The 25,726-nt window shown below is 45.1% G+C and overlaps 1 protein-coding gene across 2 annotated transcripts in view; it reads right to left on the reverse strand.

Annotated features, from left to right (window-relative positions):
* Window positions 1–24,322, reverse strand: part of LANCL2 (LanC like glutathione S-transferase 2) — a 57,839-nt gene extending 33,517 nt beyond the window's left edge. Inside the window, exon 1 of one of the 2 annotated variants that reach the window (XM_050937743.1) lies at window positions 22,962–24,238. In XM_050937743.1, coding sequence (XP_050793700.1) covers window positions 22,962–23,180 — 219 coding nt within the window. In that variant the 5' untranslated portion in view covers window positions 23,181–24,238. Of the gene's footprint in view, window positions 1–22,961 lie in introns of both variants that reach the window. The other variant, XM_050937742.1, reaches the window with a different exon arrangement.
* Between the last annotated feature and the right edge of the window lie 1,404 nt (window positions 24,323–25,726).

Raw genomic sequence — 25,726 nt, forward strand, 5'->3', positions numbered from 1 at the left:
CATGCCTATTTCTGGCAATGGAATGCACAAAGGGAGGGGGGTGTTGAATCTGACTTCTAATAGCAAGATATTAATTTTATTCCTGATTTCCACTGGAGTGTGCTGCACAAGGGGATGACAAATTCTCAGAGCAGAAATGGCTCTCTTCAGAAATACAGTTTCTGTATTACTTCTCCTCTGCTGCTGGTGAAATAAACTCATGCTATCTTCCTAACTGCTACTCTGTTCTCTATATAAAGAGCAAACAATTCAAATCCATCATGACCCTGATTTTTTTCTTTCAGTTATGTGGGAACTTAAAAAGCTCTTTTCAACCTGAAACAATAGAAGGCCAGGAAACATAAATACATAATTTTGCAGATTAAATGCTGCATAATGGATTAATAAACCTTATCAGTTTTCCATTGCTGGTAGTGACCTGTGTGTGTGCGTGTATAGATATATTATATAAAAATAATGTATAGTGTGCATGCACACAGGACCTAATCCAAACTCTCTGAAGTCCATGAGAGTCTCGGGTTCATGTACATAGCATACAATTTAACTGAATTTTGGCATATGTGATAACTATAGCTTGTATGTCTTTTCATGCTTACATGTTCCAGCCCCTACTTTTGTTTCCCTGAAGACTTCAAAGTAAATCTAAGGTCAAATTCAGCACCAAATCTTATTTTAAAAGTTATGGTACGGTCCTTTTTTAAACAAAAAGGGAGGTTATCAGTCACTACAATTATTTGTACAGTTTCTTGTATTTGTAGAGCTGGAGTCTAAAAAATTTCACACGGCTTGGAAGAAAGTTTCCCTCTTGCTTAAAAAAAAAGAAAAGAAAAGAAAAAGAAAAAAAGAGCTTGATGTTATTTCATGAAATTCAAACTAAACAGCAGGAAACTCTTTGAAGGACAGGTAGGACTGGCTCTCTCCTGTACTTTCTGTACAATATTACTGGCAACTCAGTTTACTCCTCTGTACAGGACCAAATCCTGCACATTAAATTTCAGATTTTTTTTAATGTTATAAAAAACCCCAAACCATTGTAAATAGTCTGGTATAACAATGCAAGAGTAAGAGATCTAATCCAGCACTGTGTCACTTCTATGCCCAGCTATGCTATCTGAGATTGCAGTAACACAGATCAATACTTGCTGAATTACCCTCATATTGCAACCGTAGCTGATTTTGCATTTGTGATTTTTATGTCAAACCAGCTTCCTGACTGGATCACGCAGTAGTCAACTTCTCCTTTCCCTGAAACATCTTAGGTAATAAATACAACCACTGGAAAGTCATATGGTTTGAAGGAATACTGTCAATTTAAAATCCAGTAAATTTAAAAGAGCAAGTAAGTTAGACGGACAGTGTGGCACCTGAAGCTATTTTAGGTGCTCATTTGGCCCCATCATGATAGCATTTGAATACCTCAATCTTTAGTATACTTATCTTAGCAATGCCCCTTTGTGGAAGTGAAGTACTATTTATATTTTTTTATATTTTACAGATGTCAAGTGGAGGCAGAGAGAGACTAGGGGCAAGATTACTGAAAGGTATTTAGGCGCACAGGTGTTTTTGAAAAATCCATTAGGCACCTATCTGTATTTTTAGGCTGTCATAAACACATGGTTAAGGGTTAATGTCTCTTTTACCTGTAAAGGGTTAAGAAGCTCAGTAAACCTAGCTGACACCTGACCAGAGGACCAATAGGGGGACAAGATACTTTCAAATCTTGGTGGAGGGAAGTCTTTGTTTGTGCTTTCTGTTTGGTTCGTTGTTCGCTCTCCAGACTGAGAGGAACGGGACATCATTACAGGTTCTCCAATCTTTCTGAATCAGTCTTTCATGTTTCAAAATAGTAAGTAATAGCCAGGCAAGGCGGATTAGTCTTATGTTTGTTTTCTCAACTGGTAAAATGTGTCTTTTTGCTGGAAGGATTTTTACCTCTGTTTGCTGTAACTTTGAATCTCAGGCTAGGGGCGGGGGGAGTCCCTCTAGTCTATATGAATCTGAGTACCTTGTAAAGCATTTTCCATCCTGATTTTACAGAAATAATTTTTACCTTTTCTTTCTTTAATTAAAAGCTTTCTTTTTAAGAACGTGATTGATTTTTCCTTGTTTTAGAATCCAAGGGATTGAGTCTAAGCTCACCAGGGAGAGTCTGGGGGGAAAAGGAAGGGGGATGGTTAATTCCTCTTTGTTTTAAGATCCAAGGATTTTGGATCTGTGTAAGCCTCTCAAGGCAACCCAGGGAGGGGAGAGTCTGGGGGAAAAAGGAGGGGGATGGTTAATTTCTCCTTGTTTTAAGACCCAAGGGGTTTGGGTCTCGGGTTCCCCAGAGAAGGTTTTGGGGGAACAGAAGTGTGCCAGACATAGACTTCTGGCTGGTGGCAGCGTACCAGATTTAAGCTAGTAATTAAGCTTAAAAGTGATCATGCAGGTCCCCACTTCTTGAACTCTAAAGTTCAAACTGGGGGAAGAAACCTTGACATAGGCTCCTAATTCCCACTGAGAAATCAAGTGCCTAGGTGGTTCTGAAAACCCCACTAGGTGTCTATCCGTATCTTTAGGCACCTAAATATCTTTGTTAACCTGGCCCTGAATGGACTTCCCCAGAGTTGCCAGATAGTTCTCTAACCACTGGACCATCCTTCCTTTGGATCATTAGCCCCTCAAGCTCTCTGAAGACTTCTGTGATTTTACAATCATATTTTATCTCTTATGTTTTTCTCTCCCCTGATGATGTGTGACGAAAGTAAAACCTCACAAACCAAAGGAGAAACTTACTGACAATACGGGGGAAAACAATGAAACTGACGATATACAAGATCCTGTCAAGTGAACAAACAGAAAAATGTATTTCTTTCTCATCTCACTCAGTCATTTTACATAAAAAGATTTCAGTCAGAAGTATGATTTTTAAGTTGATGACTTCTTTTAAAAACAGAGAATATCAAATCTGATTTTTAAATAGTTTCTCCAATTTTTAATCACTTTACATGTTCACAGTTGCAGGAAGTTATGGGCATTTAGGGCAATAATTATTTAACAACACTGAGATTCAAAAAAATTAAAGCTTTATAACTGTTAAACACAAACTGTCAACAACATGTTAAAAATATATAAAGTAAATATCCTTAGCAAACTACAGTTCCCAAACAGCATTTCTCCTATTTTGCCTGTGTATTTTTATTATTAATGGTGCAATTTTTTTAAAAATCGGTTTGAATGTCTACAGTGAAATTGACGTTTACCAAAAAAAAAAAAAAATCCAATCTTTCCATGTCTAACAATACACTTGAGCAGAGTGAGGGCTTGTCTAAACACAGTTTAAGCACCTTGAAATGTTTGTGTTTGAATAAACCTTTGGACTCTGCTTCTGGGCACGGAGAAGAGGTGAGCTGTGAATGTAGCACTGTCTAGGCTAGGAAAGGGAGATATGTTTACCTAACATGTTTGCTAATGTGCTAATTAGCATAACACCACTTAGCAATGTTGTTGATCACAATCACAGCTGCCAAGAGGTTTTTAATTAGAGGAAAAGCCAGAAGCAGACCTACTTCATAGAATATCAGGGTTGGAAGGGACCTCAGGAGGTCATCTCATCCAACCCCCTGCTCAAAGCAGAACCAATCCCCCAGATTTTTGCCCTGATCCCTAAGTGGCTCCCTCAAGGATTGAGCTCACAACCCTAGGTTTAGCAGGCCAATGCTCAAACCACTGAGCTATCCCTCCCGCCTTAAAGTAATGTGGAATAGTTTCAACAGGAAAACTAGAGGGAGCTCCCACTTCAAAGAGTAACTTAGCACTCATGGGACAGCCACATTACTAGAAACACAAGGTGGGATTTGATGCTTCGCAAACACCCCAGGCACTTATGAAACGTTCAAGGAAGGGAGATGGGCTTTGCAGCGCCTCAGGGCTTGTGCCCTGCCTTATTCTGTCCTCACTTCAGGTGCTGAGGAGCCAGAGAGACTGGGCTGGGGTGACAAGCTGGAGTCCAAACTTTATGCCTGAATACTGGTGAAAAGCCTCATCGGTGTCCAGAAGTTAGGGAATCTGGTTCCGTTCTAGATTCCCTCTCGGCCTGGGGCCGCTCCCTGCCTCCCACTCCCATGGCCTGCCTGGGGCTTTTCCCTGTCCCCCACCAGGCTTGGGACCACTTCCCTCAGAGTCTCAGGCCGCTACCTGCTCCCCACCCCCATGGCCCGCTTGGGGCCACTCTCTCCTCCCACCCTTGCTGGGCCTGGGGCCTTCCCTGCAGGGTGCACAGCCCGGTTGCAGCGGGGCGCTGGTAGCCGGGGTTGTAGCCAGAGCCCGGCCTGGGGCCAGGCCCCTGGGCTGGGCTGGGGCGAAGAGGCCTGGGACACGCATGCACACGAGGCTCCAGCAGGTGTGTGTCTCTGACAGTGGCGGGACGGTCATGCGCATCCCTTCCCTTCCTGCAGGCAGGGCACATGGGGACCAGCCAGCCAGGCCGCCTGCAAGGCAATCAATTTTGCCTGTTTTGAGTTAAAATTTTCTTAACCCTTGGATGCAGGGGTAATGAAATGTTATCCTTATTGTATGATTAAAGGGCAGCAGAACTGTAGTTAATATGCCCTAATCCATGGCATATTATATGTGAATGTAACCTTCATTTGCTAAGCATGGGACAGTGAGCAAAATTCAAGTGATGGACAGAGGATGGGGTGGGAGGGTAGGTGTTTCTATCTAGGGATGAGGACCCTGTTTAAAGGTCCTAACTGCCATTTGACCCTCCCTCTCCAGTGTTTTCAGACAGAGCTAATTAAAACTCAGTTGAGACTCCTTGTTTCTTTGCACTAAGAGCTGAAAACACTAAGTGGTGGACCATTAGAGTGTGGAATTGCAACTAAATGCAGTGTGATAAGAGATGCTAGGTAGGGGAGTGACTTTGCTGCTGTTGCAAATCCTAGAACTGTGATTACTTAGCTAAGTGGTCATGGTGCTGTAGGATCAGACTAGGGCCTGGTCTACACTACGTGTTTAAACCGATTTTAGCAGCGTTAAACCGATTTAATGCCACACCCGTCCACACTACGAGGCCCTTTATATCGATATAAAGGGCTCTTTAAATCGGTTTCTGTACTCCTCCCCAACGAGAGGAGTAGGGCTAAAATCAGTATTACCATATCGGATTAGGGTTAGTGTGGCCGCAAATCGACGGTATTGGCCTCCGGGCGGTATCCCACAGTGCACCACTGTGACCGCTCTGGACAGCAATCTCAACTTGGATGCAGTGGCCAGGTAAACAGGAAAAGCCCCGCGAACTTTTGAATTACATTTCCTGTTTGCCCAGCGTGGAGCTCTGATCAGCACGGGTGGCGATGCAGTCCCAAATCCAAAAAGAGCTCCAGCATGGACCATGCAGGAGATACTGGATCTGATCGCTATATGGGGAGACAAATCTGTTCTATCAGAGCTCCGTTACAGAAGACTAAATGCCAAAGCATTTGAAAAAAATCTCCAGGCTACACAGTGCTGCGTGACAAGCGTAATGCAAAGCCAAAGAATCAAATGGACGCTCATGGAGGGAGGGAGAGGGTACAGAGGACTCCAGCTATCCCACAGTCCACAGCAGTCTCCGAAAACTATTTGCATTCTTGGCTGAGCTCCCAGTGCCTGTAGGTTCAAATACATTGTCCAGTGTGGTTCAGGGTATAGCTCGTCAATTTACTCCCTCCCCCTACCACGTGAAAGAAAAGGGAAAGAAATCGTTTCTTGACTTTTTTCAATGTCACCCTATGTCTACTGAATGCTGCTGGTAGATGCGATGCTGCAACAGTGAAGAGCAGTATCTGCTCCTCTCCCCTCCCTGGTGGCAGACGGTACAATATGACTGCTATCCGTCGTCACCATCAGCCCGTGAGTGCTCCTGGCTGGCCTCAGGCTCCTGCCTGGGTACAAATAGGAATGATTCCTGGTCATTCCCAGTAGATGGTACATAACGGCTGGTAACCATCCTCATCATAGCAACTGGGGGCTGAGCTCCATCAGCCCCCTCCCTTTCCTGTGTAAAGAAAAGATTCTGTACTGCCTGGACTATCATAGCAGCGGGATGCTGGGCTCCTCTCCTCTGCACCGCTTAATGTCCTGCCTTGACTGTCATAGCACCGGGAGGCTGCCTCCCCCTCATTTTACCTCACTAACAAGTCACTGTTTCTTATTCCTGCATTCTTTATAACTTCATGACACAAATGGGCGGATACTGCCACAGTAGCCCAGGAAGGTTGGGGGAGGAGGGAAGCAACGGGTGGGGATGTTGCGGGGCACCCCCCGTGAATGGCATGTAGCTCATCATTTCTGCGGGATCTGACACGGAGCAGCTGTGCTCTGATACACTGGTTCTCTAGTACACTTGCCCCATATTCTAGGCAGGATTGACTCTATTTTTAGAAACTATAAAGGAGGGATTGATTCGGGGAGTCATTCCCAGTTTTGCCTTTGCGCCCCTGGCCGACCTCAGCCAGGGGCACCCATGATAGCCGCAGACAGTACAGAACGACAGATAACCGTCATCTTACTGCCAATTTACAATGGCAGCAGACGGTACAGAAGGACTGATAACCGTCTCTGCTATCATGCAAAAGCAAACGAATGCTGCTGTGTAGTGCTGCAGTAACGCCTCTGTTAGCGGCATCCAGTACACATACGGTGACAGTAAAAAAAAAAAGCTGAATGGGCTCCATGGTTGCCGTGCTATGGTGTTTGCCAGGGCAATCCAGGGAAAAAGGGCGCGAAATGATTGTCTGCCGTTGTTTTCCTGGAGGAAGGAATGACTGACGACATTTACCCAGAACCACCCGCGACAATGATTTTTGCCCCATTAGGCACTGGGATCTCAACCCAGAATTCCAAGGGGCGGGGGAGACTGCGGGAACTATGGGATAGCTACAGAATAGCTACCCACAGTGCACCGCTCTGGAAATTGACGCTAGCCTCGGACCATGGACACACACCGCCAAATTAATGTGCTTAGTGTGGCCGCGTGCACTCGACTTTATACAATCTGTTTTATAAAACCGGTTTATGTAAAATCGGAATAATCCCGTAGTGTAGACGTACCCTAGGACACAGCAGAGCAGTGGTGATGGTGGTGGCATCATTTGTCCCTCACCCAGTGAGTGGAGGTGAAGCTACATGAACGAACCTCTGGACAATCAGGCTTGACTGACCTCAGACAAGAAATTGTGAGTGGAGTGGGTGTGGTGGAGGGAAAGGGGGAGTTAAACGGACCTTGAACTTTCATATTGCAAGTTGGGAAACTGCAGCAAAGAAACTGCTCAAAATATTGTGGGGTGTTTTACTTATTGCTTGCATACCTCTGAGTCACTGTTGCGATCTTTTCCCCAAATCAAGCTGAGTTTCCTCTCCCCTTGGAAGTCTTCTTTTGTTATGCACAAACTCAGTGCTTGTGAATGGGGGCATATTGCCATATTGGAGGTGCCCCATGCTGTATTCAGTTTTCTGGGTGGGGCTGGAGCCATTCTGTTTTGTAATGCTAAAAGTAACCCCCAGACACTGAACCTGGCCTTTGTTGCTGCCATCACCACCTGGCAGAAGGGTTACACTAGCTAACACATTTGGTAAACACACCTCATTTTTCTCCTCTAGACAGGGCAATATATGCCACATTGCGGCCTTGGAAGGCAGGGAGCTCCTTCTTCTGAGCCCAAGTAGCCTCAGCACCTGCAGAATCCAGCTAGGTGATGCATCTCTAATGAGTCACAGAGGTACCAGGACGCAGTTTAGCAAAAGACTTTTTTTTTTCTGTTTTTTATTAACTTACTATTCATTTTTGCATCTTTGACTACAGCTGCTTTTCTGAAAAAAAGATATTTGGCATTGTCACCATACAGCAAATGACGTTTAAGAGAGATCTAACAATCCTGCTGCAGCTCACTCCAATCCCTATGGAAACAAATGCCAGTTCTGCAAAAGCAGGGCCTTATTGAACATTCTGAAACACTGACTGCAGAACACCTTATCCTGTTTTCATTGATCTAATTCATTTTCATGCAAGCAGCATAGTTAGAACTCATGTAAACATCAATGGCTGTGAGAAAAACTCCACATGCTATTTTTAGAACAAAGTTCTTACACTCATAAATCATCTTACCTTTGGGGGCGGGGGGGGGAAGGAGTTAAAAATAAAACCAAGGACTCACAAAAGGACGAGTGGATGCTTGGTAGCAAATTCAGTTTGAAGATAACTTTTCTTCTTTTTTAAAAGTTGTAGTCCAGGATTTTCAGAAGTGTCTAGCTGCTTTGGGTGTCTAACTCAAGATGCCTTAAAAGGACCTGATTTTCAGAGAGTGGGTGCTAAGCAATTTCTGTAAATCAGACCTCTAAAGTGCCTCAAGTGGGGGACCAAGAAGCCACTCATTCACTTAAATTCTCAAGATTTTCAGAACTGTATAAAACACCAACAATGTCTAAAGGAAGTGCAAGAGTATGAAGAATAAATCTAAGGTATTTGGGTATCCAAAATGGCCACTTGCCTCATAGTATATTTTGCTTGGCATGTATTATTACAATAAAACCTAGATTATCCAAATACAGTAACTCCTCACTTAATGTCGTCCTGGATAATGTTAATTAGGGAACATGCTCGTTTCAAGTTGTGTAATGCTCCCTTCTAAAGTTGTTTGGCAGCCGCCTGCTTTGTCTACTGCTTGCAAGAAGAGCAGCCCCTTGCAGCTAGCTGGTGGGGGCTTGGAACCAGGGTGGACCAGTAGCCCCCTTATCAGCTCCCCGCTCCCCTAAGTTCCCTGTGCTGCAGCTGCCCAGCAGACTATCAATTGCCAGGCAGTTCAGCTGTCCCTCCCCCCACTGCCATGTGCTGCTCCTGCCCTCTGCCTTGGAGCTGCTCGCAGAGATTCCTGCTTGCTGTGCGGGGGGGGGGGGCGGGGGGAGGAAGACTGGGGCTAATGTCAGGGTGCTCCCCTACCCTCTACTCCTGTACCCCACTTACCCCATCTTCCATAAGGCAGGGGGGATACACCAGGGCTCAGGACAGAGGGAGCTTGCAGCAGCTGCAGTCTCAGCAAGCTCATCTAATTAACAAGGCAGTGTATTTAAAGGGGAAACGTGCATATCTCCCTCCATTCCTGCTGCCTTGCAGAGTGAGAGAGTTAACCCTTGAGGGCTCAGCCAATTGCTAGTTCATCATTTAGCAGTGAGGGAAATATCCCACCCTCTGACTCCTCCACCTCAACCAAGCTTCACAATCATCATCACTGTGTACCAGTATTAAATTTTGTATGTGAGGTTAATTCTTATGGGGAAATTAGATTCGCTTAACATCGTTACACTTAAAAAGTTGCATTTTTCAGGAACATAACTACAACGTTAAGTGAGGAGTTACTGTACATTTACTCAAGCTTACAGATAATGGAGGGAATTATAAATTTAAGGAATAGATGCTGGGTGACATAACCCCAAGTTTTTGAAAACAGAGGTTGAGATAACTGGAGGTTACACTCTATTTTGAAACACCATGAACATATACATATACACACAGTATGCACAGAGCCAAAAAGTTCTCTTACAGCCCAAAATATGTTGCATCTTAGAAGTCCATTTATTTTCACCACCACCATTTCACATAATTGAATTTGTTTAACCAGCCAGTCAGAACAAGATTTTTCTGACTATCAGGAATCTGATGCAGAGCAGGCAGAAATCAAACCATGATCTGTCTTTAACAATTACTACCAGAAAACTTTCTGAAATCAAAACTTAGGGTTTCATTCAGGACAGGTGCAAGGGCTTGTCTTTAAGCACATGTGTAAATCCCAAAAAGGGGACTTAAACCATGTCCTTAAGTATTGCACACATGTTTTCCTGAATTGGAAGTCTTAACTTGTGATTATGGACAGGGAAGAAAAGAACACAACTGTTTTTCTAAGCCTGAGTGGGCTTTCTAGTAACATTTTTTTGTTTTTAGTTAACATTATCTGGAAGAGCCACAGGAAGCAAATACATGTTCTGCATTGCTTGACTATATTAAGCAGCACTGGGCTTGAATGTAGTATCACAGAACTGTTTAACCAGGCCAGCCCAGGAAATGGCCTTTTGTCCTGATTAAGCAATATTATTACAATCCCATCACACTACTGGACCATCCCACACAGAGTTAGGAAGACGCGCACATGTAGACTAGAGGCCTGAGCCGGACTCCAGTGAAGTCAGTGGTAAGATTCCATTTTGCTTCAATGGGAGTAGGATTGAGTCCTAGGAAAAGAAAGAGTCTGCTGCCCTAAAAGAGAGAGCTGTGAGATGCCCAACACGGTAACCCAACAAGTATAGCTGACACTGAAGGAGTAAACAGCCCGGCAATAATGGTGATGCACTTCACAGACTTTTTGCATGTAGGACAGTCAAGGAAGGATTGAAAAATCATTTAAAGGAACAAATAGAACTAGCATGATACAGAGACACAGCCAAGGAACTAAACGCCCCTAAAAAAAAAAATCACATGAAGATGTCCCCATTAAAACTTTGCATTCCCATTAAGCAGCAATCTTTGCAGTTAATCATCATTAAAGTCCTACTTAAAAGTCATCCTAATTAAGTACAGTGTCTAGTATATGGGTTGTCAGGACACATGCAACAATTTATTAAGATATTTTTAAATCTAATGACACAGATCAGCTAAACCAACTCTTAGTTATAGCGTGTTTTTTAAAAAGCAGCTACCGCATATGCTCACTAGTCATAACTTTTGTTCAGCACTGTTACAATATTATTTAAACTTCATCATGGAATCATGAGGGGACTGAGCAGGGGCGGCTCCAGGCACCAGCACAGCAAGCGCATGCCTCAGGCAGCAAGCTGCAGGGGGCGGCCTGACAGTCGCCGTGAGGGCGGCAGTCAGGCTGCCTTTGGTGGCATGCCTGCGGGAGGTCCACCGGTCCCACAGCTTCGGCGACAATTCGGCGGCGGGTATGCCGAAGGCACGGGATCGGCGGACCTCCTGCAGGCATGCCGTCGAATCCACGTTACCGGCAGACCTCCCACAGGCATGCTGCTGAAAGCCGCCTGACTGCCGTGCTTCGGGTGGCAAAATACATAGAAGCAGCAAAGAGTCCTGTGGCACCTTATAGACTAACAGACGTACTGGAGCATGAGCTTTCGTGGGTGAATACCCACTTCATCGGATGCATTCACCCACAAAAGCTCATGCTCCAATATGTCTGTTAGTCTATAAGGTGCCACAGGACTCTTTGCTGCTTTTACAGATCCAGACTGACACGGCTACCCCTCTGATACATAAAATACATAGAACCACCCCTGGGACTGAGTCATGGTGATGACTCAAAGTTAAAAGCAGAGTACTCTTTCTTTATTGCAGGATGAAGCTGAGAACAAGAATGGATACCACCCAGCACTGGAACTCTGTCCTTAGGGTAGATCTACACTTCTGGTGGCATGCAGAGTACAGACAGTGAATGCCCAGCTAGCATGGCTATAAACAGCAGTGCAGAGAGCGAGGCACGTCTTAGACAAGTAGAACAGAGCGCCGTACACACCTGAATCTCAATGTATGAACCCTACATGGCTCTCTATGCACCCAAGTGGTGCCTCCCCAATCTACACAGCAATTTTTTGCAGTGTAGTGTCCTACTACCTCCCCAATGCGGCAGCTTTTTCACACTGCAGTGAAAGGCTTTGATAGGGGGAACTGCCAGAGCCTTTCCCTGTCACAAGGAAAGGCTCAGTCAGACAGGAGGTAGCAGGCAAAAGGTTCCAGACGTGGGGAAAGACTCAGGCAGTGGGGAGCTGCTGGAGCCTTTCCCCGCTGCCTCTCTTTGCCAGAGTCTTTCACTGCGGCATGTAGCTATGTTTACCCTACACATCGCTGCAAAGGTAGGCAAGATCTTAATGTGCTTCTTCAGAGACCTTAACACTAACATACTGGCAAAAAAGTCAATAGGTGAATCTAAGAATATATACATTTATAGTTTAAAAAATGTAGAAACTTCAAGTTTAATTTCTAATACTTTTGTTGCTAAAGAAACAGTTAAGTGAAATGAATGAAAAGTAAATGAATGGAATACTGAATGTTGGTCCCAGGCTATTAGACGTTTCCCAGAACTGAAGAAGAGCCCGGTGTAAGCCTGAAGCTTTTCTCTCTCACACCAAAGGAAGTTGGTCCAATAAAACGTATTATCTCACCCACCTTATCTCTGAAATATTACAGGCAGATTATTCCTGGGGGAATTCTGCGCATTTTATTTGTCAGACCATCACAATATAATCATGCTCCTGCTGACAGCCCCTGGCGGCTAGGGCTCCTGCTGACAGTGGGAGCCCCAGCCGCCCAGGGCTGACAGCAGACAGGAGTGCTGGGGGGAAGTCACAAATTCTGCAGGAAAAAATAAAATTCTGCAGGGAACAGTGATTCTGCGCAAATTCTGCATTGCACAGTAGCACAGAATTCCAGCAGGAGTAGCAGATGCATGTTGCTATGAATTAGAGAAGACTCTTTGTTTGGACTCTATAGCCCTTTGAGTCTCTTCCCCTGTACCCCTCGTAACTTCCAACAGGTTTCCACTTCCAATATTTTTGGATCCTTTGATAGCTGAACTAATATCTGTAAATTCCTTTGAATGTTAAGCCAGTCCTATGTAGGATAGATTCATTTAAGTCAGCAAATATGAAATCTTGATTTAAATAATCAGTTTTAATCTAGTTTTGCATAAGTACCTTTTAGTTAACGAATGATTACCAATAAATAAGAATCAACCTTTCAAGCATGTTGGTTTGCAATCAAATATAGCTATTACACACTAAATTTGGTATTTTTATTTGCTAACCAGGAGGGTATACACTATATCTATCTCTATTTGTTCAAGCAATTACATGGCTTAATCTGCATTCAAATTCTTAGTTTGTACATTTTTATTAGAAAATTTTGAAGTATGTATTTCTTATTTACTAGAAGATTAATTTTATTTTTGTTTGGGCCAGGCTCTGTTTGGATGGAAATTCAAATTAACTTAAATATGCACAAAGCCCAGCATTTAATTTTTTTTAATTAATTAAATAAAACTATTATAAAAATACATGTGCTGGATACACAAGAAAAACAGTTTATCAAAACAAGTTTTGCATTTAAAACTAGCAGATCTGTAATGAATAATAATAATTATTTTGTCTCTAATAATTATATGGCAGTGATTTGACAACCTGTTATTTAAAAACTAACTGGTTTACTAAACAAAGGAAGCATGAGGTACTGTTAGGGTATGTCTACACTGCCCATGTTACAGCGCAGCAATGCTGTGACGTGGGCAGCGTAGTTGCACTTCATTGCCAGGAGAGAGCTCTCTTGGCAATAAAAATAACCACCCTGAATGAGGAGTGGTAGCTTTATCACCAAAAGCACAGCTCCTGGTGACAAAGCACTGTCTATACTGGCGCTGTTCAGTTGTTTACATTTACAGGAGATACTGCTGAGTGCTTCTTATTTACAATGTCACCTGAATGTGAGAACAGGGTTTCGCATGGCACTTTTGTAGCCTGCATTGCAAGGTATTTACATGCCAGATATGCTAAACATTCATATGCTCCTTCATGCTTTGGCCACCATTCCAGAGGACATGCTTCCATGCTGATGACGCTCGTTAAAAAATGTGTTAATTAAATTTGTGACTGAACTCCTTGGGGGAGAATTGTATGTCTCCTGTTCTGTTTTACGTACATTCTGCCATATATTTCATGTTAGAGCAGTCTCGGATGATGACCCAACACATGTTCGTTTTAAGAACACTTTCACAGCAGATTTGACAAAATGCAAAGAAGGTACCAATGTGAGATTTCTAAGGATAGGTACAGCACTCGACCCAAGGTTTAAGAATCTGAAGTGCCTTCCAATATCTGAAAGGGATGAGGTGTGGAGCATGCTTTCAGATGTCCTAAAAAAGCAGCACTCCCATGCAGAAAACTATGGAACCCAAACCACCAAAAAGAAAATCAGCCTTCTGCTGGTGGCATCTGACTCAGATGATGAAAATGAACATGTGTTGGTCTGCTCTGCTTTGGATCGTTACCAAGCAAAACCCCATATCAGCATGGATGCATGTCCTCTGGAATGGTGGTTGAAGCATGAAGGGGCATATGAATCTTTAGCACATTTGGCACATAAATACACCTTTACCTCGATATAACGGTGTCCTCAGGAGCCAAAAAATCTTACTGCATTATAGGTGAAACCGCTTTATACTGAACTTGCTTTGATCGACCAGAGTGCGCAGCCCTGCCCCCCCAGAGCACTGCTTTACCATGTTATATCCGAATTCATGTTATATCGGTTGGCGTTATATCAGAGTAAAGCTGTATCTTGCAATACTGGCTACAATAGTGCCATGCGAATGCCTGTTCTCACTTTCAGGCAACATTGTAAACAAGACGTGGACAGCATTATCTTCTGCAAATTGTAACCAAACTTGTTTGTCTCAGCGATTGTCTGAAATAGGATTCAGTGGACTTGTAGGTTCTAAAGTTTTAAATTGTTTTATTTTTGAATGCAGTTATTTTTGTACATAATTCTACATTTGTAAGTTCAACTTTCATTATAAAGCGATTGCACTATAGAACTTGTATTAGGTGAATTGAAATATACTATTTCTTTGTTTTTTTACAGTGCAAATATTTGTAATCAAAAATAACTATAAAGTGAGCACTGTACACTGCGTTATGTTGTAATTGAACTCAATATATTTAAAAATGTAGGAAACATCCAAAAAATTTTTAATAAATGGTGTTCTATTAGCTTAACAGTGCAATTATTTTTTTAATTGCTTGACAGCCCTAATAAATATTATACACACACACACACATCCCTTAACTCCCCACCCCCACAATCCACACACATATAGATTAAGTTTATCACTTTTCTAAAACTTTTACATATACAATTTAAATCCAAATCACTTCCAATGTAAAAAGAATACTTCAGCTATGTGAATGACTGACCTATACATCTATAAAAAGGAGTACTTGTGGCATCTTAGAGGCTAACAAATTTATTTGAGCATAAGCTTTCATGGGCAACAGTCCACTTTATCGGATGCCCACGAAAGCTTATGCTCAAATAAATTTGTTAGTCACTAACGTGCCACAAGTACTCCTGTTCTTTTTGCAGACACAGATTAACACAGCTGCTACTCTGAAACCTATAAATCTGACATTTGAAAGGGTTAGCTGTTTAAGTGATTAAGTTAACCGGATAATTTGAAATAGTTTTGTTTTCACATCGGAAATTCAGAGTTCCAATGTGTATGTAACCCCCAAAGAGATTACCTAGATTCTTGGGGCCGTTTGCTGGCAGCTCAGGGATGAGGCACACTGTCCCTGGTAGAGAGGGAGAGCCAAGGCAAACTCAGAGTCTGCCTGGCAACCAATAGGGAGTGAGATGATCCTCCCAGGGAGTTCAGGAAAAGGGAGAAGCCATTTTTGAGTCAATCTGGAGCCAGCCAGGGGAAGAGCAGGACTGGCTGTGTGGGGAGCTAGTAAGTCCCAGGCCTGCATGCAGGGTTTCCCCTGAGAACTGGCCTCAAGGGACCTGAAAGCAAGATCCCTTAGCTGGGCTTTTCCTTCTCCACTGATGTTTCCCAGTTTGTAGAGTTTTGCTGGGAAACTCCTCCCGCCAGGCTGAGTTAGCCCTCCAGGTCCCTAGGGGTAGGGTGATCAGACATCCCGATTTTATCGGGACTGTCCCGATATTTGTTTGTCCCGCATCCCGACCGATGTTCGGTCGGAACACTGGACAAACAAGAAATTTTGCCCTCCGCTCCGGCACACAGGAGGAGCCTGGAGGGGCTCTCCCTGCGCCCCCCCCCCCGCGCCAACTCCACCCCCTTCTTCCCCAGTTGGATCCCTCCCCAAATCTCCCCCTTGGCCCCACCTCTTCTCCAAGCACACAGCATTCTTCCTCCCTTCCAGGTTTGCACACAGGCCATGGCCAAGGCTGGAAGTGCAGTGCGGAGGCTGCTCCAGACCTGCAGCCTGTGGGGCAGTGCAGTGGGGTGGGGGCAGCGCAGAGTAGGCAGGGCCCAGGTGGGCGGGGGGTGGAGACACATGTGGGGCGGACACGCTCCTGCCAGGAGGTGCCGGGCCCAGCTGCCTGGTTCGCCCCCTGCCTGGGTGGGTCCCCGAGCTCCCTGTGGCTGGGGTGTGGCTGCCCGGGAATGTGGGGGCAAGTGTCCCACGTGGGGCGGAGCGGAACAGCCCCTGCTGCAGGGCCAGACTGAGCGACGGAGCCCAGGAGCGGCTGGGCTGGGAGCTGCAGGAGGGGCCCGGAGTATGGCTCGGCTGCAGAGCTTGGAGCCCAGGCTGGGCCCAGGAGCGAGGGGATGGGGGAGCTGGGGGTATACTGGGGGTCAGAGCTGAGAGTTGGGTGGAGACAGGGCTGTGCCACTGCTGCCTGGAGGTGGGGGAGAGCCTCCGGCCTTTTTTTTTTTTTTTTTTTGGCTCCACTGCTGGCTTTTTTTTTTTTTTTTGCGCTCCCTCTCCCCCGGCATCCCAATATTTCATCTTTGTCATCTGGTTACCCTACCTAGGGGATACCAGTCACCACACGGTCAGCTCTGCTCTGCCTGCTAGTTCAGGGCTGCTGCCTGCTGTGTGTGTGTCTGGACTCTGGGCTAGGAGACTACAGTTTGGATTTTAGTACAGTTGTGTAATCTGCACCTTGAGCCCTGCACCCATTTGTGGTGAGGGGAAATCCTGGGACCAAAGCAGCCTGATTCCTGCCTGAAGAGGATCCCGCCCAGCAGAGATCAGACCCTCTGCAGTGACCGAGGAGTCCAGAGTCATCTCTGAACCTGAGGATCATTCATGGAGTTTGTGAGTGCACCATCTTTTAGTCAGTCAGCCAGGGAAATTGTTTTGGGGATACTCTACTCTCTGAACTGTGTCCTTAAGCCAGGGAGCAAGGGTTTGGGGATTTTATAACCTGCGGCATATTAAACCTATGGAGGGATTTACCACCTCCTCCCACTTGTGAGTCCTTTGGGCTGTACTGAATCCTGTCAGCCACACTGCTAGACCACTGTGGAGAAGAATTTTGTAGTCACAGGTCATCAGGGGCCTCAACAAAGTATGCACACAACGGGACACTAACCTTACATTTGCTACATCAAGTCATGTGACTGGGGAGGTCACAGGTATTAGCAGCGTGGGCACCAGTGAAGCTAACAATAGTGTTTTACCCTGTTTTGTTATATTTGTCTCCTGTTTAATATAATTATTGTGTTACAATATATTGTACGTGTTTGTGTTATTTCTTGGAAGTCTCCAACTAGCCGGCAAGTAAGTTGGGATTACCCTGTGTAGAATTTTCCTCCACCAGCTGCCCTGGTGACCCTGCCAGGAAGGAGTGAGGAGGATGGAGGCACCGCCAAATAATTTCATAGGAAAAAATAAAGAAGATACACCCTGATGAGTGGGTGGCGGGATCCAGAAGAACCCAGACCTGTTCATCAACACCTGTAAGCAGATTGGCATTAAAGAAGGTAACCCGGTGGAGAGGGGGTGCTACGCGTAGATTTATAAAACAAAGTTTGTATACAGCAGTTAGCCCTGTCTCACATTTAACATGACCATTTGAAGAGCTGGCCTTTCTCCAAAGTGGATGAGTTTTATGTGGCTAACTTGACAACTTATGAAATCAAATGGATTGCTTGATACTACAGTGACTTCTGTGGCAACTGAAGTACCCCGTATCCCCGTATATTTGCAGCTGTCAGTATGTGAGTCACATAGTTCTTACTCACCATTCCACTTGCGTTGTAGCAGATGGGGATCATGCAAAACACTGAGGTTTTCTTCATGTGTTTTGATTTTTACAAACCTTAGACTGTAATCCTGCAAATCACTCTATATAAACAGACCCTGAACCTGTGTAAAAGTGGGGTTCAAAGTGGGGTCTGTCTATGTTACAGGACAGAAGCCTATATCTACCTCCACTCTCAAAAGTAATGACATGAGGTTCCAGATATAATGCTGAGGCCATATGATATTCCAGGAGGGCCCAATAAAGTCAGAGACAGTTTTAGGATTTGGGGATGGAGGGAGGAAATTACACACACGCCAGCAAAATCTCATGAGGAAAAGTATACTCACACAATCTTCTGACAAAACCAAATTTATTAGTAAAAAATAGAAACAGTCAGAGTGGGAGGGGGGAAGCAGAGTAACTCCACTGACTTTAAAGCAGCTTAAATCCATTTAATGGGACTATAGAATCTGACTCAGTCTTTTTCCAAAGAAGGAAAATAATAGATTTTCTACTTTTAATTCTTCAAAAATAGAATACCTGCCTTGTAGAAAATAATAAGGTACACAGGTGACCCAAAATACTTCCAAATAAAGCTGCACAGTTAGCTATCAACTGCCTCACTTATCAACAGTGAATGCCATGTGTGACAGGATGAACATACACAGGCATTGCAATTTAGCATGCTCCATTACAGTGAGACTAGCAAAATGAAACAAATTCCTAGGGCAAATCTAGAGCTAGGAATTCCTGAAGCATGAATCTGCAATGGGAGAATTTCACTGAGTTAAGGATTCATAAAATTCTCAAATGAATCAGAATTTGAAATGTTCTGCGATACAGTTAGTATTTTCTTCCCACATGCATTTTATAAATGTAGTTACTTAAAAACAAAACAGAAGCAAAAATCTTCCCTCATCAGATTTTCCAAGTCTTGTTCTCACTTTTGTGATGCTCTCTGAATAAGCAGTTATGAATGCACATTTTCTCTAAAACCTGGACAGAATGTGTAGAATGTAAAGTACGGTTGATGTGAAAAGATGGATCTCCTACCCTGCAGATGATCCACTTAGGGAAAACTTTTCAAGTGTTTCTGTGTTAACACAATAAAGATATTTAGATAAACCAATTCCCTTTCCCCTTATTGAATATATTTAGTATGTGATACTACTTGCAAAATTCATAAAATAAATTAGAATTTATAACCCTGGTTTTATGAAGATTTTTGATCTATACCTGTATTTACAAAAGTCTCTGGGGACATCCAATTTTAATTCTAATATCAATAACATTACATCCCCAAGACACACTTTTCTTTTCTTTTCAAAGAAGAAATTATGCCTTTGAATATACACACACACACACAAAACCCACTCCCAATAGAGACTCAGAGACAGATCAGAATTTGGCCTTTAAGAATTTGGCCAGTTAAGGCACCGATCCTGCAAATCACTCTGTGCACACAGCCCTACAGTGGTACTCCATTTGGATGCAGGGATATGGGAGCAGTTTGCAGAATCGGGACCTAATTGATTTTGGTGCTAGCGATTAAAAAAAGATGACAGAGTGAAGAATGGAGAGTTCTGTTTAACTACAAATACTGCATGTGCAGCTACGGTACAAACTTCTTCTCAATAGATCTCCAATGTGTCTTAACCCTGACCTGAAGGGACTATTTCTAGAGATGAGAGAGTACTCCAATCTGTGAGCCTATTCTCATTGCTGACAAGATGTCCAACGCAGATGCCAATTAGCAGTTAATTGTTTTGGCAGGAGTTGTGATGCCAAAGGTTTCTGTTTTGCTTAAAGAAGGGGAATCCTAGCCACAAGAGCACTACCACTAGCCTATATTTAAAATAAAGCTACATTAAAGTGTCAAGATGATTATTTAATATCACAAATTCAGAAGAAGTCACCATGTTATCCTTTATTCACCCAAGCAGGTTTTGCATGGTTCTCAGAATGGCATGCAGTTACTCTTATCCTACATGAGCTGTTACCAGTGTTAAAATTCAGTAATTCGCAGTAAGGGCAGAGATAGAGTCATCGAATGGTATTGAGAAGAAAATACTCAGTGGTTAGAGTGGGAGCCTGGGACTCCGAAGCCTGGGACTCCTTCAAAAGCTCAATTCTTTGCCCACTACAGACTTCCTGTGTGATCCTGGACAGCCATTCAGCTTTTCTGTTTCTTCTGTAAAAATGAGAATAGTACTTGCCTATCTCATTGGGGTGCTGGAGGAATTTAGACAGACTGTGAGGTGCTCAGATACGAATGTGGTGGTGGCCATACCAGTAACTAGAGAGAGATCTTCTCCTGATTAAATAGTTTGGCAAATGTGCATCATTTGATGTAATCACAAGGCAAGAGACTTATAGAATCAATTAAAAAATTACAAAAAAATTGTTCTTCATGTGTACATGGAAGTAGCCATAGATTAAAGAGGAAGGAATGGCTCAGCAATATCTAAAGAGTAAGTGTGAACTCCATCAAAGACAGAGAAATCCATCTTTTCTAAAAATAGCATAGACTGAGGGCTTGGCTACACTGTCAATGTGCGGCAAGCCAGGGACACTGCCACAGCACAGTGAAAGTCCCACTGCACCACAGCAATGCTCATAGAGGACGCTACTGCACAGCAAGCTAGTGAGCTGTAGAGTCACATCGCGGCTTGCCACATAGTAAGTGACTGTGTAAACAAACCCTGAGAATACTGTGGTGAAAACTGGGCATTTGGAAGGGAAGTGACCCAACAGAGGCTCGCTCTCTCCCCTCCATTCTCTGCATAACTTTATTAATGAAAGTTTGATCATTTCTGAGCTGTAACATATACAGTAAAAGCAGTTTTATCCAACATGTTAGAGGAATGGAAGGTGCTGGTAAGTGAAAAATGCCAGTTAACCAAAAGGAAGAGACTTTGGGTGCAGGAGGGGTGTGGGGCTTGGGCTCTGGGAGGGAGTTTGGGTGTGAGAGGGGGCTCAGGGCAGTGGGTTGGGTGCCAGATCTGGGGGGTGCTCACCTTGGGCAGCTCCCCATAAGCGGCGACCTGTCCAGCTCACAGGCGGAGGCATGGCAGACAGCTCTGCACACTGCCTCCACCTGCAAGTGCTGCCCCCACAGCTCCCACTGGCTGTGTTTCCCAACCAATGGGAGCTGTAGAGCTAGCACTTGGGGTGGGAGCAGCACACAGAGCCACCTGCTGCACCTCCACCTAGGAGAAGCTGGGACAGGTTGGTGCTTGCGGGGAGCTGCCCAAAGTGAGTGCCCTCTGGATCCGGCACCCCACACTCCCTCCTGCGCCCCAACCTGCTACTCTGAGCCCCCTCCTGCACCTTAACTCCCTCCCAGAGCCCACGCTCCACACCCCCTCCTGCGCCCCAACCCCCTAACGGCCCCACACCAACCTGACTATAAACCAGAATTTCAATGAAGATCAGAAATGCTGGTTTATAAAGCTTTCCAGATGGTGAAGTGCTGGATAAAACAGCTTCTACTGTGCATACATTGAGGGCTGCTGATAAGGCTAGTGTTTCCAGTCGTGCTGTGAGGCCTTGCCTTCACTGCCAATAAAAGCATGTTCCTACCTCAAGTTAAGAGCACACCTTCTTTTCCTTCAGTGAAGACAAGAACCAAGTATTCTTATTTTTGTGGGTTTAAACTAGAATCCAAGGCCTTGTCTGACTAGGGGTGGTATGCAGGGTATGTGAACCTATATGCCAGTGAAAAGCAGGCTGCATCCACACTGCAGTGTGTAGCTACACACGGCAGCGAAAGGCTCTGGCATGGTGGAGGAAATGGGGAAAGGCTCTGGCAGTGCCTTTTCCTGTGGTAGAGAAAAAAAACCAGCAGCTCCCTGTGGCAGGGAAAACATCCAGCACTGGGGGAGGCAGCAGGACACTACACTGTTGAAAACAGCAGTGTAGATGGGGCAGACGCTGCTTGGCTGTGTAGAGTGCAGTGTAGGATATACCCTAAGGCTCCGATGTACTTTTACTCACCTAAGCAGTGCTTCACTGTATACACTGCTATGTATATCTATGCTAGATGGGGTGCAGTGCAAGTACACTACACGCCACTACAAGTATAGACATAGCCTGAGGGGTCTGTGAGGGTGGGCAAAGCACATAAAAGGCATGGTCAGAAACAAACAGGTCATTCATCCAGTTTGAACCTGAAAGTCTTCCTTTTGGATGGTTTGTGCCCTGGCCAGTACTGAAACAAAAGCAAATGTGGTTTTATCCAGCACTGGACCAAGAGAGGGTACCATTTTGAAAAACGCACCACTCTGCCACCCCCAGTCTGAGCTGCACACAAGGTCACATCAGTGGTGGGGGGGCAGAGGAACATTCTCTTAAAAATGACATCCTGTGTGCAGTGTGATCTTGCATGCACATATGTGCAGAATCACACTAGCAGGATGGGCTCACACCATTTCTGAACCTATTGGAATGTCCAGTATTCGGGGGATGTGTGAATGGCCACCCTACTAGGAAATGGGGTGTCTCTGGCTAATGCAGGTAAGGTGGGGGTATAAGGGCCAGGGAGAGGGCCTGTGAGCTTGTAGGATGGCCGGGGGGGGGGGGGAGGGGGCTCTGAGCACTGCTGTAAAATACAGATCAATAACAATGTGCAGGGAGCAGATGGGTGCAATGTGCTGTGTGGGGGCTGAGAGGAGTCGGTGCCTTGAGAGTGTTGCAGAGCGGGTGGGAGGCATAATGGGGTAGAGTAAGTAAGCGCAGGGCTGGAGGAAGGTGGCAGGTGGCTGTGGGGAGTGCAGGATACAGAATGGCGCATGGGTGGCATGCAATGGAGCACCTAGTGCTGTGGGAAGAGGCCCCGGCAAGGCGGATGAGAGCCACGGCTGGTGGGGGTGGCGTGTAGGGGGAAATGTTGGACCCACCCTAATCTCTGTCAATAACCACCCTGCTGCACCCCGTGTGGCCACGCGCCTTCCCTCCCTCCGGGCGCTGCCCCCAGCCCGGCCACCTGGGGCAACAAGCAGCTCCAGCAGAGCGCCCCGCTCGCCGACCCCCCCGCGGCGGAGAAGGGGGAGGCTGAACGTTCCAGAGCCCGGCGGGGTTCTAGAACGCTGGAGGGCAGCCCGGGGCGTTCTCGAATGCTGGGAGGAGGAGGCGGCCCCCCGGGCCCAGCGCGCGCTCGCTCGCTCACCTTCCCGTCCGGGCCGAAGGGGCGGGACTCAGTCTCTTCCCCGCCTGGGGAGGGCGCGGGGTCCCGCTGGGTCTCCGCGGCCTCGCTTGGGCTCGAGGAGGCGGCGGCGGCGGCTCCATGGAGCTGGTAGTCCGGGTAGGGGTTGCTGAACGCCCGCTCCTCCATCTCCGCCTCGCCCCCCAGCTGCAGCTTCAGTCGCTTGGACATGCTCTCTCCCATGGCAGCCTGCCCCCGGCCAGCCCCCTGCTGCACGGCGAGTCGCCAGGGACACGCGCCCGCCCTGAGAGCAGCAACGCGCTTCCTGCTGCAGCCCCAGCACCACGCCAAGGGCTGGGGTAAAAGCTGACACTAGCGCTGGGGAAAACGCGCCCTGCCTTGATAACAGTGCGGTGGGGGGCACAGCTGGAAGGTATCAGGGTAGCTGTGCCCCTGCCCCTACTTCTGAGAAGCAGAAAATACCAACTTTAAAAATAAGGAAGCGGGCTGCCGCCTGCCATAGAACAGGGCTGGGAGAATAGGCGCGCCACGCCCCGCTGAACATTAAGACATGATGGGCAGTTTCCTCCCCTTTTTGCACGAAACAGCACGACGGAGAGTAAGCAAGAGCAGGCACAGTAAAAAAAAAAAAAAAACCGCCCGCCCATCAGTCGTTGCCCGGACAGCTGGGCACCTCTTCTGAGAGAGAGCCACTTTAAATCCACTGAGCCTTGATCGCACCTCCAAAACACCCACTGGTGTTCTTCATCTTCTCCCCCTCTGCTCCCCCAACCTGTCCGAAAAATAAATCAGGCTGTTGCTGCGAACAACACCCGAGGCTGCAAATCTGAGCTCCTTCCTGCTGCCTCTGTTTCTCTGCAGAGGAAGAAATTCCCAAATTATTTCACATAATAGCACAAGGCACCTAAATTACAGCTCCCTTGAGACACTGCAGTTCACATAATAACCAGAACCACCGAGGGGAAAGAAAATCCAAAGTATAGGCAGTAAATGATCAATTCCTTCCCCAGTGTCATCCGAACCCTCCAGCTTGCTGCAACCATCAGGAGAGAATGAGAAAAACCCTACAGAACTAATCCCTGACCCCGATAAACATGCACGTAAATGGGAAAGGCTCTACCCTTCCTTTGCTCAATGTATTGATATTCAGCTTTCATTCATAGCCCATCCACCAAAATGACAGCAGCAGCCTTTCTCCAATCCATAGTCACAAATCCACGCCTTTCTAATCAATTTTATAAACATAACAAAGAACTCTTCCTGGGCGGAGGGGGATGAGGAAAAGCAGCCTTTAATCGTCTGCCCCCTCAGTTTATAATTTCCTCCTTGCAGTTTATTCTTCCTGTGCTCCTGTCAAATTTGTGTCCCCTTTCCCTCCGATGAAGAAGGAATACATTTTGCATGACAAGATCAGGGGGGAGGGTTGCCTGCACACTTAACTATTTCCAACAGTCAATTGAGCTGCCACCTTTCACCAGGCTGTCACACACCCAAACCAAAAAAGAAAAAAGCACCTACAGCATCTACACATATGTGAAACAGTCACACATGTATGAACAGATGGTGGTGCTGGTATTTGCCTAATTCACTGAATGCTTCTTAGTTTAATAGTCTTGGCTGAGCATTTTTGCCTACCCCAATCTCCATTTTTTGTTCCTCTTGGCTCACTGTTTAGTTGCACATATATGTTTCTTTTTTATAGACAGGCAGCAGCAGCCCATAACAGGTTTCAGATAATATATTCTTGTTTCTTTATTTATTATATTCAAACTGTTACAGCTTTGTGTGGAAAAAGAGACTGCCTGCCAAATCCCAGTTGCTTAGTATTGGAAATGGAAAACAGATATCTTGGAGACAGTGTGTCAGCTTAACTGTATAAAATAGTGCAGATCAGCAAGATTCTACTTGTGTGTGAATATATTTATGCACATATACAGATTCTATAACTTCAACACTTTTAAGTTATGATAGGATTTCCTGTTGTGAATAACTGACTGAATTTTGCAAATGAGCAATTAATGGCTTGATCCTGCAAAGTGAAGTGTGCCCTCAAATCCCACTGAAGTGCATGGAAGATTAGTACACTCAGCACTTCTGAAGAGGAGTTCACCACCTCAGAGGTTTAACCGAAAAGCCCTGGTATACTTAAACATATGACTAAATCAGTACCTATTCAGGCAAGCACTTAAATACATGCTTAAAATTAAGAGGTGTAAATGAATAAACAACAAAAATTAAGAGTGCATCACAAAATGTATTCTATATTTATTTTGACATTGTTGATTTTATAACACTTCATAATATTCAAATATGAATTATTTATGTTGTGATATTCCCAAGGGATCCCAATCATGGATCGGGGCCTCATTCTGGTGGGTGCTGAACAAATACATTACAGAAAGACAGTCCTTGCCTTGGAGAGCTTACACTCTTCGTAAAGGTACTGTAGAAAATCTTGTAAAAATGTGGATATCTAGATCTTATTACAGCAATCTCCTATTAAATATTTACTAATAAGTGGGTAAACCACCAGTTTTGGTAGTAATTATGAAGTATGCAGTTTATCAAGGTCCTAGTCCATGACCCCAATCCTGCATAGACTTACTACCTTCAATGTGAATATTCAGAGCGCAGAAAATTAAGAATGAATGTAAGTCTATTCTGGCTAGGGGTGCTAGTTTTTATGTATGTGCACACATACACATGCATGTGTAATACCAATAGACCCTGTTCACCTGCGTACAGGACTGAACCTAGGACCTCTGAAG

This window comes from Gopherus flavomarginatus, chromosome 2, assembly GCF_025201925.1.
Source record: "Gopherus flavomarginatus isolate rGopFla2 chromosome 2, rGopFla2.mat.asm, whole genome shotgun sequence".
Taxonomy (NCBI): Eukaryota; Metazoa; Chordata; order Testudines; family Testudinidae; genus Gopherus; species Gopherus flavomarginatus.